The sequence below is a fragment of the Crocodylus porosus genome, unplaced genomic scaffold (genome assembly GCF_001723895.1).
Source record: "Crocodylus porosus isolate Cpor-Errol unplaced genomic scaffold, CroPor_comp1, whole genome shotgun sequence".
Taxonomy (NCBI): Eukaryota; Metazoa; Chordata; order Crocodylia; family Crocodylidae; genus Crocodylus; species Crocodylus porosus.
The window spans coordinates 1,612,010-1,627,153 of NW_017728927.1; the positions used below are offsets into that span (position 1 = coordinate 1,612,010).

General features: G+C 44.8%; 1 protein-coding gene and 3 long non-coding RNA genes across 10 annotated transcripts in view; 3 read left to right on the forward strand and 1 right to left on the reverse strand.

Annotated features, from left to right (window-relative positions):
- Nucleotides 1–13,127, forward strand: part of LOC109314880 — a 20,637-nt gene extending 7,510 nt beyond the window's left edge. The window contains exon 3 of the long non-coding RNA XR_002102378.1: nt 12,478–13,127. This is a non-coding gene — a long non-coding RNA (uncharacterized LOC109314880). The remainder of the gene's footprint in view (nt 1–12,477) is intronic.
- On the forward strand, nt 1,714–2,987 carry LOC109314878. Its single transcript, XR_002102377.1, has 2 exons — nt 1,714–2,292; nt 2,501–2,987. It is a non-coding gene; the product is annotated as an uncharacterized LOC109314878 (long non-coding RNA).
- Nucleotides 2,932–15,144, reverse strand: part of LOC109314851 (acyl-coenzyme A synthetase ACSM4, mitochondrial-like) — a 49,814-nt gene continuing 37,601 nt past the window's right edge. For 3 of the 7 annotated variants that reach the window (XM_019542195.1, XM_019542196.1, XM_019542197.1), the window contains exons 3-14: nt 13,519–13,729; nt 13,134–13,341; nt 12,164–12,307; nt 11,307–11,463; nt 10,695–10,774; nt 9,148–9,271; nt 8,570–8,650; nt 8,370–8,471; nt 6,606–6,733; nt 5,966–6,065; nt 4,692–4,811; nt 2,932–3,153 (exon numbers count right to left, since the gene is read on the reverse strand). In XM_019542195.1, coding sequence (XP_019397740.1) covers nt 3,067–3,153; nt 4,692–4,811; nt 5,966–6,065; nt 6,606–6,733; nt 8,370–8,471; nt 8,570–8,650; nt 9,148–9,271; nt 10,695–10,774; nt 11,307–11,463; nt 12,164–12,307; nt 13,134–13,341; nt 13,519–13,729 — 1,542 coding nt within the window. In that variant the 3' untranslated portion in view covers nt 2,932–3,066. The remainder of the gene's footprint in view (nt 3,154–4,691; nt 4,812–5,965; nt 6,066–6,605; nt 6,734–8,369; nt 8,472–8,569; nt 8,651–9,147; nt 9,272–10,694; nt 10,775–11,306; nt 11,464–12,163; nt 12,308–13,133; nt 13,342–13,518; nt 13,730–15,144) is intronic. The other 4 variants (XM_019542199.1, XM_019542201.1, XM_019542198.1 and 1 more) reach the window with 2 other exon arrangements.
- The window catches only part of LOC109314881, a 2,042-nt gene continuing 777 nt past the window's right edge, over nt 13,880–15,144 (forward strand). Inside the window, exon 1 of the long non-coding RNA XR_002102379.1 lies at nt 13,880–14,218. This is a non-coding gene — a long non-coding RNA (uncharacterized LOC109314881). The remainder of the gene's footprint in view (nt 14,219–15,144) is intronic.

The window sequence follows — 15,144 nt, forward strand, 5'->3', positions numbered from 1 at the left end:
CAGCAGCTTGCTGCCTCTCTTGCCAAAGAGCGGGCTGTGGTCATGGAAGCCAAAGCCTTCCCGATGACACCAGCGCTGCAGTCTTTGGTTGGGGGATCCTCCTCTCCCTCCTCAGCCCATAGCCTGAGACTGGGAGGATCAACGAGAACACCACCTGAGCTCCCAGACCCTTAAGCCCCGCTCCCAAATCCCTGTAGCACCTCATGACCTGGCTGGGGGTGCTCCGAGCTGTGTCATTGGTGCCCACGTGAATAAGGAGCATAGGATAGTGGTCTGCTTTGGGCTCTTCTTTGCAATGTCTCAGATGCGGGCACCCAGGAAGCAGCAGACCTCCCAGGCTAAGGGGTTGGAGCAGCAGATTGCCCCCTCAGTCCCCTGCAGGATGGAGTCTCCCACTACAAACACCTTTCGCTTTGTCTTGGGGAGAGCGGGGCCAGTAGCTGCAGGTGAGCCTGGGTTGCCTGTGGGAGCCGGCAACTGAGCAGGCTCTGCTGGAGCAGCAAGAGGTGCGTACCTATTGCTAAGCTCCGGCGGGGCAGGGGCCTTTGTGCAGCAGGCCTTAGGGCCCTTGACCACCTTGGTCCATGCCCCTGACTGGACAGACTGGACAGAGTGGGAGGTCCCAGAGTCCTCCTTTGTCCTGGAGGAAGACGGTGCTCTACCCTCCTGCTCCCGGGGGAGAAGGGCCTGGCAGTAGGAGACAGTCTCCTGCTCACAGTCCCTGATGGCATGTAGTCTCTGGACTGTGGCCTGGAGCTCCTCCAACCGGCGTGCCAGAGACCCCAAAAGGGAGCAGACCCCACACAGGGAGGTGGCCATGCTCCCGGGCCCCAGAGCCTGAAAAAGGGACAGGCAGCCCCCGCAGCCAAGAGCCAGGGGCTACATCTGTGTGGAGCCCGGGACCCTGGGCTCCATCTGGGTGGCCGTCTCTGAGGTGCCCGGGGGGGTGGGGGTTGCAGAGCCCGAGGGGACCCTCGGGGTGCAGCGTGTGCCCATCCATGTCATGCCTCTGGTAGGCTGGCTATGGCTGGGACTGACTACCCTGTGGGGATTGCAGGCAGGGTCTCGGGCCCTCCTGTGCGCCCTCCTGTGTGAACTCCGTGCTAACTCATGTGCCGGCAGACAAGCGCGCCTGTTTGCACAGCCTGGTCACGTGGCTCTGGCCGCGTGGCTCCCTGGGGGGCTGGGTGAAGTAGGGGCCTGGGCGGGGGCTTGACCCAGCCGGGCTCCACGCAGCCACCTCCTCCCACTCACAGCTTCCGGCTGTGCTGGGGGTCGGCAGGGGGCGGGGTCTGAGGTGTCTGGGGGGCTTCGGGGGAGCGGGAGCACGGCAGGCTTTCATCCACGTGTTTCTCACCACTCCGGAGGCTAACCGGGCTTTTTTGCTGTTTGGCAGGCCCTTTTAAACTGCGCGCATGCGCAGTGGGCCTGCTGTCGGGGAAAGCTGTTCTCGGGTGGGTGGGGGCCCTGCCCGGGATTTGGGGGGCCCTGCCCTACTGGAGGCAGACTGGTGAGTACCCCCTCCTACTTTTCTCTCTTCCTGGGGGGGCTGGGCGAAGTGTGGCTATTTTAGAGGAATAATATGTTTGACCGAAAATCCTTCAGATCCGGATGACTGAACAGCATCTGAGATACTGAAATACATTTGAAAATCAAGGCACTGCCATAAAGAGGTAGAAAGTAAACACTTTATTACATTTTTGTCATTCTTTTCAGTACGAAACTTTATTTAATTTGCATAGAAAAGTGTTTAGTCTCAGCAAATGTTTATTTCTCATTGGTTGAAATAGTCAAGTTCCAAATCTCTTTTCATGATCACAATCAAAGTGACACTCCTGGGTGAGAGAGACACACCTGCAGAAGCTTTTCTTTCAGCTCCAGAGAAGCTAGTGTCCCTCCACAATGTCTTGCTATTTAACAAGCAGATGAGGACAGCTGATTGCCAGAGACATTGTGTGAATTAATGAAAGTCATGTGCTAGGAAATTACACTTCTTGAGTGGTCCGAATAAAATAGCTGGTGACAGAGTTAAGGACTGGTACAACATGCTTGGGACTTGGCATATAGCACATGCTACTGTAACATCCTGCACACTAAAACCCCTTTATAGAGGCCTGTGGCCAGTAATTAATTGGAGCTGGAGCCATAGCCACTCAGGTACAAGGAGTTTGTAAGGATCTCCCAGGTAAGTGTGTGTGGGCCAGGAGCATGGTGTGGGAGGGACAGATGGAAGCGGGCAGACACAGGCATGCAGGGGAGGCAAATCATAGGGGTTAAGGAGGGGGTCTGATTGTCTCTACAAGAGAATGTGATTGTTCCCATGACTACTGCACAGTAGTGTCACATGGCAGAAAGCATGATGTGATGCTACTGTGTAGTAGTCTTGGGTTACTGTGCAGTCAGTGTCATGAAGCGATGTTACTGCACAGTTGTTTAGTACTTGTTCATACAAGTACTAAATGACTGCACAGTAATGACTATGCAGTAGTGTCTCATGTAGACATGGCCTCTGTGTTGGGTAATTGTTGGAACAGCTGGATCAGGTGGCTTGACTCAGCAGCTACATAAACATTAAGGATGATGATATATTGGTGCCAGCAGAGTAAGACCATTCCAGTTTCAGGGAATGAGAGTAGGATGACACAAATGCTCCACTGTAATGTCAGTTTATAAGGATAAGGTAAAACATGTTGTCTTCTAAAGTACATCTCCTTTTCTGCTACCTGGAAGCAGGCAGCAAATATTAACAATGATTTCGCTATCAGTCCCTACTGTCCAGAATCAAAACAGGCAAAGCCAAATCCTGGATTTGAACCAGATAAATTGTGGGAAGACTGGCTCTAGAACAGAACTTTGCAGCTGTTCCCTCTCCTTATAGGGCTTCAGTGTAATAAAACCACAGGGCGGGATACCTGTAAGCAACCAGGCCTGAACCTTGCATGTCGGGTTCTGTAATCTTCATTGCTCATAACATCAGAAAAACTTATTAAAAAAATAGAAATTGTAACAGAGAGGCTTGCTTGTGTCAATTGAATGAGAGAAGCTGCATTACACTCCACACCGACATTACATCCGTCTCCACTCTTTATTTCTTAATTCATTCCTCTTGATTTTCCCAGTGACTGTCTTTGGCAGCTGCTTGACAAATTCCATCTAATAAAAAACACAAAACAAGTTAGTATGCCCTCCCCTATTTTAATTTTTGCAAACAGTAGCTCTGCCACATGTGGAAGTAGTAGAGGACACTTTGCCTAAAAACTCCCAAGATCAGGCACTAACTAAAGGAGTGTTAATACCTTTTACCAAGACACTCAAGGTCTTGTGAAAAACTTGAGGTAGGTTGCCTTTAACTCATGGAGTTGTCTTTAACTGGTTTACTACAATCAGGCAAACATCCTCCAATGCTTGAGTTAATAAAAGATAAAATCTAAGTTCAAGATTTTGCTCTGGGTTTAAGATACAATAGGGCATATCTACACATACAGATAATCTGGGAGCAGTTTACCCTCAAGTAAACTACTCAAGAGTAAACTCTCCCAGGCACGTATCACACGCAGGGACGCAGGAGCAGATTTGTTGCTACTAGCAGCAGACTGCTCCCATTCCCTACAGCCCTGCAACTGGCCCCTGCAGCAGCCAGGGGGAGCGCTAGGCTCCCCTGGGTGCTAGCCAAGGGGCCAGGAGACAGCTCTCTTCTGGTGGGGGCTGGGACATTGCTCCCTGCCCCTGGGAGCTGCCTGCTGCTGGCATGGGCTCCTCCACTGAAGCCTGGGCAGGGACAATATCCCCCAGCCCCAGCAGCAGGGAGCTCCCAGTCGCTGCTCTGTGATCATGGGTCCTGGGCTGGGAGATCCTTATCTCTCAGTGCCAGCTCCATGGTTGTAGGGCCAGTGCTGGGAAATCCTTATCTTAAATCCTTAAATCCTTATCTCCTAGCCCAAGCCCCACAGTTATCTCCCAGCACCAGCTCCACAGTCACAGGACCAGCACTGGGAGATCGTTTTCTCCCAGCTGAAGTCCCATGGTCATTGGACCTGGGCTGGGAGATCTTTATCCTTACCCCTTTAACCTTATAAGGATCTCCCACCCTGGGTCCTGTGACTGTGGAGCAAGGGCTGGGAGCTCTCTGCTGCTGGGCCAACACCCCCACTCTGCTGCTGGAGCAATCTCCTGCCTGTGGCTGCCCAGTTGACCTGGAGCACATTTGTTCCTGGTCTGGTGTCTCCACGTGTGCTACTGCACAGTCACTAATCACAAATAAATTTGCTACTTGCATTTTCAGGTAGCAAATTTACTCATGATTAGAGCCAATTACTGTGCAGTAAGCATCTGCACATGTAGACGCAGATGCTTACTGCACAGTAATTAGCTCTACTTTGCAGTGAAGTGTTTTGTATAGATGCACCCAGCAAGGATCTAGCAAGAACATTTCACTGGACCAAAGAATATTTTTAAAGGTACAAATATACATTTGTGCAAAGTTTTATTAAAAACAAAAAACAAAAAAATAAACCCCAAACAAGAAGACTCTAAAGTAAATGAGATTTAGGAAAAAGTTTCCCTCAGTGGCCTCTCTATATTTTTTGAGGGAAGAAGTCTTTGGGTTGCTAAGGAATTTTCAGGGAAATTTCAGCAGGCTTTTAGTAGGAGAGGGGGCCCTGGTATGTAAGTTATTACTTAGGACTACTTGCCTTTCTGGGATATTTGTATGGAGCAGTTACTTTCTTGACATGCTCCTGCAACTCAAGGGTTAAGTTTTCCAAATCACATGATGTAAATGCTGGTGACAAGACCACAAAAGCTTTCACTACCTACAAGGTAAAAAAAAAAAAAAAAGTAGAACAGAACTGATCATCAGTTAAGGTTTTGTTACATTTATGTTCCCAATCAGCAGTGTCACTATGGGCACATTTACACATTCCTTAAGAAAGTACTAACTAAATGTGCAGTAACTACAGTTACTGTGCAGTAGCGCTGGTGCATGATTTTTTTTGTGATGGTTACTGTACTGTAGCCTAATAACACTGTGCAGTAGTTTATTAGCATGGTTTTTGACCGGCATGCTACTGTGTAGTATTATTAGGCTACCACACAGTAAATGCCTTGTGTAGATGCTCCTTGCCAGGACATGCATTGACAGTGGCATGGAGAAACTCAGACATTTCTGAAATGGAGTTCCAGCTTGTGTCCACCTTTTCTACTGGTGGATAAGGTGGCAGGAGGAGCAAGGCATGTCTCCTTTGCCTCTCACTGCAGTGAAGGATTCAGAAGGGTTCAGTGAACAAAGGTTTTCATGATCACAATGGCTGCTCCTGGATGGTGCTGTCCCTGTTTCAAAGGGTCTCCCTCACATTGCACACACTGTCCAAGGAGAAGAACATGCTGTACTCCATGAAAAGGAGTATCAGAGGCTTTACTTTCTAGAAGCTTTGGGAGGTTTCATGTCTCTCCAAACCACAGAGACCTCAGAGCTCTCCAAATGGTGGTACAGCTTTGCAGCACCCCTACTGTTAGGGTGTTTGCAAGGTGTCCTTTGGCTTGGGCTACACCCAGTTTCTGTATTGGTATAACTGTGCATTATTATTGTACCAGTATTACCCCCTTCTGCAGGCACAGCTGCATTGCCATTGACACCTTATGTCCTTCTCTATACAAGAACAGCTATGGCAGTATAAGCACTGTGCCCACATGAAAGGGGTTGTACTATTTCGACCACACTAATCTAGTAAGAGCAGTACAATTTGTGCATATGAATGAGGACTTAAGAGCATGAAAGTCTGTTGAGGGGATGCCAGATGTTACCCTCTGGGAGCGGGTCTGGGAAAGGATTAAAAATAAGATTAAAGGGATGTCCTCAGTAAAGGAACACTCTCTTTGATGCAATATTCATGATAGCTGCATTTTTTTACAATCAATTGCAGTTGCTATAGATGTGGATTTCTCCTGCTGTTTTGAACCTCATTACCTCTCCTCTGAGGGGATCCGGGCTGCTGACAACAGCTGATTCTGCCACTGCTGGGTGCTCTATTAGTGCACTTTCAACTTCGAATGGTCCAATCCGATACCTAGGCGAGGAAAATTAAGTGTTTAATGTTATACGCTTGGAAACTAACCTGACACTAAAATGACTTTTAACTAGCACTGCTTTTTATCTTACAATCTCTGTTACAGCTGTCTAATGACTCCTCTGGATATAAGAGCCATGTTATGCTATATGCTGTACAGTCTCAAAACATCTTGTTTCAATATATTTACAACAAAAAGTCTCATGTTTTCTATTTGAAATGACTTTTTGGTTAGGATTTTACACTACTTTTATTGAAAGAGAGAGTTCCCAGCTGGAGGAGCTCAAAACTTAAATAGACAGGAGAAAGAACAGGGAGGGAACAATGCAAGTGAGCAGGAGAGTTGAGACTAGAACTCAGATTCCCTGTCCAAGGGTCTATCCAGAGAACCCTCCTGCCAGAATGAAATGATTACGTCAATCTGAAGAGAGCGGTTTTTTAAGTAAACCTCCATCCCTTAAGAAACTCATCATGATTTCTTCCATTATAGTTTGACAGAATTAGAAAGGAAACTTGCACACTCAGGAAAAAAAAACCAACCCTGAAGAAATGATGACATCATCCCCTCTTCCAATAAACCAAAAATATCCATCTTTATCCATAGTTCCTCTGTCCCCGGTGACGTAAAAACTCCCACGTTCTGCTGCAGCAGTTTTCTCTGGGTTGTCCTGATAACATTTCACAAAACGCAGTTAAAAATCTCAATGGCATTTTTACTGTAGATATTGTGATTGTGCATGCAGTATTAAAATGGTTGAAATGTTTTTGCCCTTTCATTGAAAATTACTTTTCAGTGGGTGTTTCTACACGTGACTCTGCTCAGGAGCCCGTGACTATTGAGCAGTAGTGTCACATGATAGAAACCATGACACAATGCTACTAGTAGTCTTGGGCTACTGCACAGTCAGCATCACAAAAATGCCACTCGTCAGCACTACTGCGCAGTAATGCGGTTACTGCAGTTATTTAGTACTTGTTTATACAGGCAACCTTTGCCATTTGCGGGGGATACGTTCTTGTATTCCCTGCAGGTGGCAAAACCCGTGACTAAGGCACTGCATTCATGAACGCTGTCTACGTTCATAAATGCCGTGCCCCGGCAGCTGGGGGGCGGGGTGGGGCCCACCTGCTCTGGTAGCAGCAGGAGCATGGCGGCAGTGGTGGGAGCCCAGCAGTGGCAAGCGCGGAGCTCCCAAGGAGCTCCTTTAAGTGCATTTAAGATGTGGGTTCAGCATTCACGAATATTTGAAACTGCGAATGCCGAACCCGCGAATAGCAAGGGTTTTCTGTACAAGTACTAAATGACTGTGTAGTAATGACTTAGCAGTCCACATCTTGTATAGACACGGCCATTGAGAAATAGCCTTCAGTTTTATTTATTTTTTTAATTAAAAGCTCAAATTTGAGACAAAACATGTTTTTTAACCCCAAAAGATTTGTTTTTTACTTTTCAAAGGGGATGTTGACACACGCCATTAACGTACAGCTATAAACGCCGCCACGTATAGTGCTGGAGTTTATTGCTCCCGGGCGTGCTGTTTGAACATGCGAGGGAGCAATAAACAGCATGTTGAGCCAAGCAGGAGCAGCTCCAGCTGGCAGGGGGCCCCAGGTATCAGCCTGCCAGCCTGTGGCTGCTCCCTCCCTGGGGCTCAGTGTGCTGTGGACGGACTGACTGGGGCACGAGTGTGCTTTAGCACGGGGCTAGCCAGCAGGCAGCCCCTACACTGAAGCACCCTCATGCCCTAGAGAGCCCTGTCAGCGTCTACACGTGCATTGCTGTGCACTAAAATTTCTGCCGCTGGATAGTACTTGTATTTACAAACAGTAACCTGTGGTGGAGTTTATTAGTTCACTGTGGCCTAATAGGGATGCACGTGTTAGGAAGCTTCACAGTAAACGTCTCATGTAGATGCACCCAAAATGGTGTAACATTTTTGTTTTGACCCCAAAGGAAACAACAGTCAGTTATTCATACACCTTTATCTCAGACTTGTCGATTCTCTGGTTTGACCTGTAGATTTATATCAGAACGGAGATTTATTATGACTCAACTAATGCACACTACATCTAGTGTAGATAACATCAGAAGGTTCCTCATTGTAGATTTGAAATCCCAGTTTTAAAATGATTTTTTAACTTGATTTCAGTCTCTAATTTGTAGAGACCTTTCAGGTTCTTTTTAACTGGACAGACTCTTAGTACAGTACACGATGCAGAGCAGACACAAAAGCTGAGGAAATTGTGGCACCTTTGTGTCAGCTGTGGAATGATAAAGCTATGGGGAAAAAATGGATTCCTTACTATATATTTAGAGAAAAGCCCAAGTGGCCTTGTGGGTTTGATTCTGATGGCAATTTCTCCTTCTTGTCCTGGAGGCAGAACATGAGCATTTTCATCTATGATCTAGAATAAGAACAGATATTTCAGTCCAGAAACAATATCAATGACAAGAGTATCCTATAACTTAAACTGACAGAAGGCAGTAAATTATCTTAACAAACCTGAACATCAAAAGGGGGTGCTGCCTTTCCCATTGATCCAGCTTTAATCTTCATCCCTTTGGAAACTGAACAGATTACTCCCTGTTAAAAACAAACAAGCAAATAAACAAACTCCTAAAGTCAAGTTCATTATGTAAAAACTCGCTTTGGATCAGGCCTTAAATGGATTTTCCAATTCAATTCCAGAGGCAGGCAAAACACCTGTTGATAAGGGAAGAATTTTACAACTCGGAAATGTGGAGCAAGACATATATGGAAGGTCATATAAAACATTTGTGATATAACTTATAAAAGAATCCAGGTATCCAGATAGCCAGTCCTGTGCCTTAACACAAGACAGATTTTCTTGCCTATCATTTTCTGTTAGGTGATACTTAAGGAAACATTAAAGCACAAAGAACTCAGCCTTTTTCACAGGTACTCCAAGAAGGCTGGTTGTTTTTCAATCATCAGCTTATAGAGATTACTGCATTTTAAAAGATATATCATGAAAGAACAGATCATTTTTTGACAAAGCATAGGAGAGCAATTAAAAAAATCAGAAGTAGTTAACCAGCTATTAACTGGTTTAAACGTACTGTTTCTGTCTGTCCGTATATTTCATGGATATTCAGACCCGTCTTGCTTTTCCACTGTTCCATCACTTCTGGGTTGAGTGGCTCCCCCCCACTCAGACAGTGCGTCAGACTCATGAACTTGTAACTTAACAGGTATTTGAAAAACATAAGAGTCACTTAAAAGCCATGGAAGCAAAGGGGACAGGGATTAGCTTCCTGTGGTCACTGGTGATAAGCACAGCAATTACATATCTTGCAAGCATTAACATACAATGCTGGAGTATAGAAATCAAAGGAAGAAATTTTCATCATGTTGGTCCTAACAATGGAAGGGTGTATGCCTCTGCTAAGTTTTGTGAACATCAGAAGTCTCAGTGAAATTAATGGGATTTAAGCATGCACCTAAAGTTAAAGAATGGCTTTGTGGAACACAGATTGGATTACGCAAAAGTACACAGTTAAACATTTAACACTTTGCTGAATTGGGTTCACGGCCTGCAGAACCTCAGCAACAGTCAAATTCAGAGGAGACATAACTTTAACAAAAAGACATGGACAGATGGTTGAACACCTTGATTTTGTACATTGATTTTTTTTAGGAATAATTCTCCATTATTGAGTGATGTACTCTAGTTTGTGGAGTTTCATTGTCTGACAGTTTTTTCACTGATGTAATGCTGATTATACTGTTGCAAATATGTTCAGACCCTAAATTAGTTTTAGATCAAGCTGATATAATTTACAAGGCAATGGAGGAGAAGAAATGCTTGGTAGCACAAGTAGCAACTATTTAGAATGTGAGAAAGCAAGATAAAATTGGTGTGGGGTTGGTAAGTTGGGCTCCTGAGGCAAGCGCACACACACACACTTAGTTACACTCACATTACCGTTCCATGATAAAAGTACATTTCTAAGATATGAGAAATGAAACCCATTGGTAATTGAGGGCACCTGTACACACCATGGGATTTAATCCTCATTAAATTAAATAGGTTTATAAAATTTAAACTTGTTTATTTTGGAACATCACATCAGTCTTTGCATACACTAGGTTTTCAAGCAAATTAAGCTTTGGAACGTTGCACCAGTGTTTGCACACAGTTGGTTTTCAAATGAATTAAGCCTGGTGCTTGGCTGGCACCACAGGAGAGCAGGAAGGTCCAGCACTGCCCCCTTGGCCCAGGGCCCTTCATCTGTTCCCTGCCACACAGCTGTGGAAGCACAGAGCCAGCAAACAGTACAAGTTTACTTATGTCCCTTACTAGTATTTCTAGCAGTATTAGCAGCATTGGGTTGCATTTTCAGTTTTCAGAAGCTTGCCTATTGAATCTGGATGTATGTCTATGGGCTCACATACATATTTTCTTTACTTTACTCCACCTTACACCCTCTTAGTCTTCATGTTTTGTAACAAAGCTGTACAAATCTCACATATTACCTATTATTGTCTTTCCATTAGTGGTGGCTTGAACAGCTAAAACTCAGCATTTTGGGCCAAGTAGTAGGAACTTTACTTACATTAATAACTCATTGGGTTAATATAGCTGGTAAATCAGTTAACAATGTACCTGGAAAGATCATGCTGCACCAGCATGCGGAACAAAGTTGGAGCACCAAAGAAAGTGGAGATGGGAAATCTGGAGATAGTCTAGTGGGTTAAAACAACAAGACAAACCATGTGACCATCAGAAAAAAATACATTGTGCATTGAGCTCAAAGAAAGTGCAAAGTGTTATTCTTCCTTCTCTTAGAAAAACTCATCCCCTCTCTCCTTAGGGGAGCAGTGCTCTTCCAAACTCACATTGGCCAGTATGGAGAGAATTCTCTCTCTTGTTCCAATTTACCTAAACTACTGATATTATCTCATGCAGCCTTTAAATCAACTGGGCCATATTTAGCCAAAAGGACAGCAGTCAATACTGCTTTTGGAGAGCAATTTTGTATTCATGTAATGGCCAGCTGTGATGAGATAAATAATGAATCAGGACTGGTTCTTAGTATGTAGGGTAAAGGATTTCAATTTAGGCACTAGAAAATGAACGTGAAAGTCCTACAGCATCTCAAACACAATGAATTGCATATACCTAACAGAATCTGAGTGTTTAATTAAGGACTGGATATGTGCTCTATTCCATGTATAGGGAAACCATAACAAATCTACAAGATGCATTTGCCCTTACACTTAGGATAGTTGTTGGTTCAATCTGTGGGAGACTGTGTGCAAAGACACATGATCCCAATGCCCATGGATCAAAAACAGACCCCAGTGAAGCCACTATCCAACCTGTATCTGCTGTGCACCATATTACATCTGATGGAGTTGTATCCAGCCAGTATCTGAGATGACAGAGAAAGAGCAATTATGATAAAATTGTATTTTATAGACAAAGGAAATAGAAAGCAAGAATTTTAACTAAAGCTTAGTCATAGACACTGGGAATTAATAAGGAGACTGCCTTGTAGCGAACTTATTTAGTTAATCATCTCAGGTTTAAAATACATTTACAGCCTGAGTTTCTTTGTAGAAATAACTAACATAGGATGACAGGTGAGAGGATGAGATGGAGACTAAAAGTTTAAGGGAAAACTTTTTTTTGAGTTCTATTATTTGTAGAGTGGGGCAGGAGAGAAGAGAGGACTGAGGAGGAAGAAGCCATAGGTTCTATGGAAGAGGCCATCTGTTAAATTCCCAAGGGCTGAGGTCAGAGGTAACCCTGTGGAGCTCATTTTCCCTGGCTCAGTCCTAAGGACCTCTGCAGCCCCGAAGAGCATGGCAAGTACAGGAATTATGCTGCTAGAGTGCTCCCAGGTGCTGGCTGTCATCAGAGCCCTTCTAAAAAAAGGTTAGAAACTATTAATTAAATAAAGTTGTAGAGTGGGACCAAGACTGAAGCTGAACTTTGTTTATGCCTAACACTTTTTACTAGGACCTATTATGTATCTCAGTTCCATTGGTCACCCAGGCTCATATTTTACACTTCACATTCACCTCTAGTTTGGCCCTGTCTTAAAAAGCCACCAGAGTTACCATCCATACCTTTCACTGATAACTGGTCTGAAACCAAGACTGCCCTGGGTATGTTCTGTCATCTTTGGAGAACCTGTGGTTCCACTGGTGAAGAAGATCATCACTGGATCTTGCATCTTTGTCTTAACACAGATGTGGTCAGCAGGTTGTGTCCTTCAAAATACAGAATATAATAGTGAATTAAGTGGTTACGGTTACAATCTACTGAGGTTCTAAAAATGTAAATGTGGATTACGTGTTGCAAGTGCCCTCTTCCACATCCCAAATAAAGTTGGTTGGATAGAATTTCTTAATAAATGGGGAAATAATGATTTTTCTTTCAGATGGCTTGGCTCCTTGTGATCTAATTTCTCATCCAGAATGATATTCTTCTACTGAAGGAGGAAGAACAAGAGGACATTATGGATATTTTCCTTAGGAACCAAGAATGAATGAATGGATTGATGGATGGATGGATGGATTTATTCCACCATTCAAAACTTGATCTAAATTAAATGCAAACATTCACTGAGATATAAATATTAGGTCATCTTTTTTAAAAGATCTTTTGTGGATTTCTTGGGCTCATTTAGGAATATAAATACAAACTACTTTGAAAAACATTCTTGTTAGATCAAATGAAAATTTGAAAGTGCAAATTTCAAGAAATTCTACCATACAATTTTCAATTTAGCTTCCAAAAGGAAGAGGTCTGGATATGTTTGGAGGAGTCAGTAACGGGCAATTACTCTATAGATACTTTTAACCAAATTCACCCCAAAATAACAAAGGGTTACACCCTGCTTTTATTGCATGTGCAAAACTCCCATTAAGTGAGGATAGGAAGACCCACCTGAAAAGGGACCAGCATCGTAAGTTGATTTGCAAACTCCCACCAAAAAAGTTGCCAAAGGCTCTGTGTCTAATGGATATAAGGTATTTGGCAGAAGAAAGCTTCATTTTATGTCCTATTACCACACTAGTGTTAATGCAGACTCACTTGTACAGTTCATTGAAGTTCACCCATCCATTCCTGCTGCCTTCTGAAACTATTAACTTAGTTTTCAGAAACTGGCACTCAGATGCCACAGAGTCCACTGCAGGTGCCACTTTGTCACTGGTAATGATGCACTTAGCTTTAGATGCCTGGAGTCTATATAAAATGTCTCTGGCTGTTAATTGAGTTGTCCCTGGTATAAGGATGGTTCCTGGAAAAGCAATAATGTTAGCTTTTAAGGGGAAATGTTTAATTTGATCTTTTTCTACTTAAAAACACAGTCAATTATTTTCAAACTTAGATCAGGAATGAATTTAGCCAAACGTTTCTGGGCAAAACAGTACAGTAGTTCATTAATTGATATAATAAAAGAGGTTTGTTTATTGACCTGTTCGTATACAAGCCACATGTACCAGCCACCATTCTGGTATCCGGGGCAAAATCACTATAAGTCTGTCTCCCTTTTGCAGACCACATACTTCCATGAGCATATTGGCCACTTTCCTGGATCGGAATCCCAGCTCCTCAAAGCTCCACCTCTCTTCACCCCCTCTTCCATTTATCCACCAGAAAGCTGGGTTTGATGGTCTCTTTCCATCCTACAGAACAACATAAGGGTTTAAACATTGATGCATATGAATTTGTGAGCTGCATAGCTGAGATGGATCACGAGAGCTCGGGTGACCACATGGGAGAATGGGAAATCTGGGACACTCCCCTCCCCCTTTCAAGAGTACTGCTACAGGCGGAGGTGGGGATGTGGTGGCATGGTACACCAGGCAGGTGGGCAGCAGTGGTCCCTCCCTGGCATGCTATGCTACTCTACAGCGCTCTGATTCCCTGCCAGACAGTGCCTTGCACCCCTACATTTCTAGGATGTTCATTTCTCATTTCATACAATTCTCATGAGCCTGCTGGGACTGGGTTTCAAAATCGAGGACTGTTCTGGTTAAACTGGGATATATGGTAACCCTATCCAGAGCCCCCTGAGGTCACTTGAAAGAGTCTTGTTGCGGATTTCTCATGCTTTCAATTTGGCATTTTTATTTCCACTACTTTTCTTTTTCTGAGCCCTAGACATTTAATATGTCTAGGGCACATCACATCATGATGAGAAACATGCTCGGGTGGGATGGGCTCCATCTTTCCCCTAAAGGTAAGCGTGTGTTCTCTTCTAGGTTGGCAGATCTCCTCCGGTGGGCTTTAAATTAGGCTCGTTGGGGGAAGGGGAAGACGAGGGAGGAGAAAGTCTTGGACTGCTAAACCAAGCAGCACCCAGAAGTACAGCCCAGCCTAGACCGATGAGCGGAACATACCCAGGTAAGCAACAGGGGCCAGGGCAATGCTGTGATTAGGGGGCCAGTGCACTCATCCACAGGAGGCCTCAAATGCCTCTACACAAATGCTCGTAGTATGGGAAACAAGCAGGAGTAACTTACCCTCCTGCTAGCTGACAGCAACCCAGACATAGTGAGGCTCACTGAAACGTGGTGGGACCCAACGCATGACTGGGTGGTGAATATCAAGGGCTATAGGCTGTACAGGAGGGACGTTAAGGAGGAATACACATCCTCACCAGGTAGCACAGAGTCAGAGGAGGGGCACATGGAAGTGCTCTGGGTTAGAATACAAGGCAGTTGAGGGGAAAAAGACTTAACAGTAGGGCTCTACTACAGACCACCCAACCAAGGGGAAGAGCTAGACCAGCAATTCTTAAGTCAGCTCACAGAGGTAGTTAGGTCGAAGGACGTGGTCATCATGGGTGACCTGAACTTTCCAGACATCTGTTGGGAAGAGCAGTCAGCCAGGTCTGACCATTCACGTAGGTTCCTAGCCCAAATCCAGGACCTCCATCTAACCCAGGAGGTGCACAGCCCCACCAGGGGAGACGCCTTGTTGGACCTGGTGCTGGCCATGGGTGATGACCTGGTGAGGGGGCTGCAGGTGCTCGACCACCTGGGCGACAGAGACCATCGCCTGCTGGAATTCACCATCCAGTACAAGGTGGCCAAGG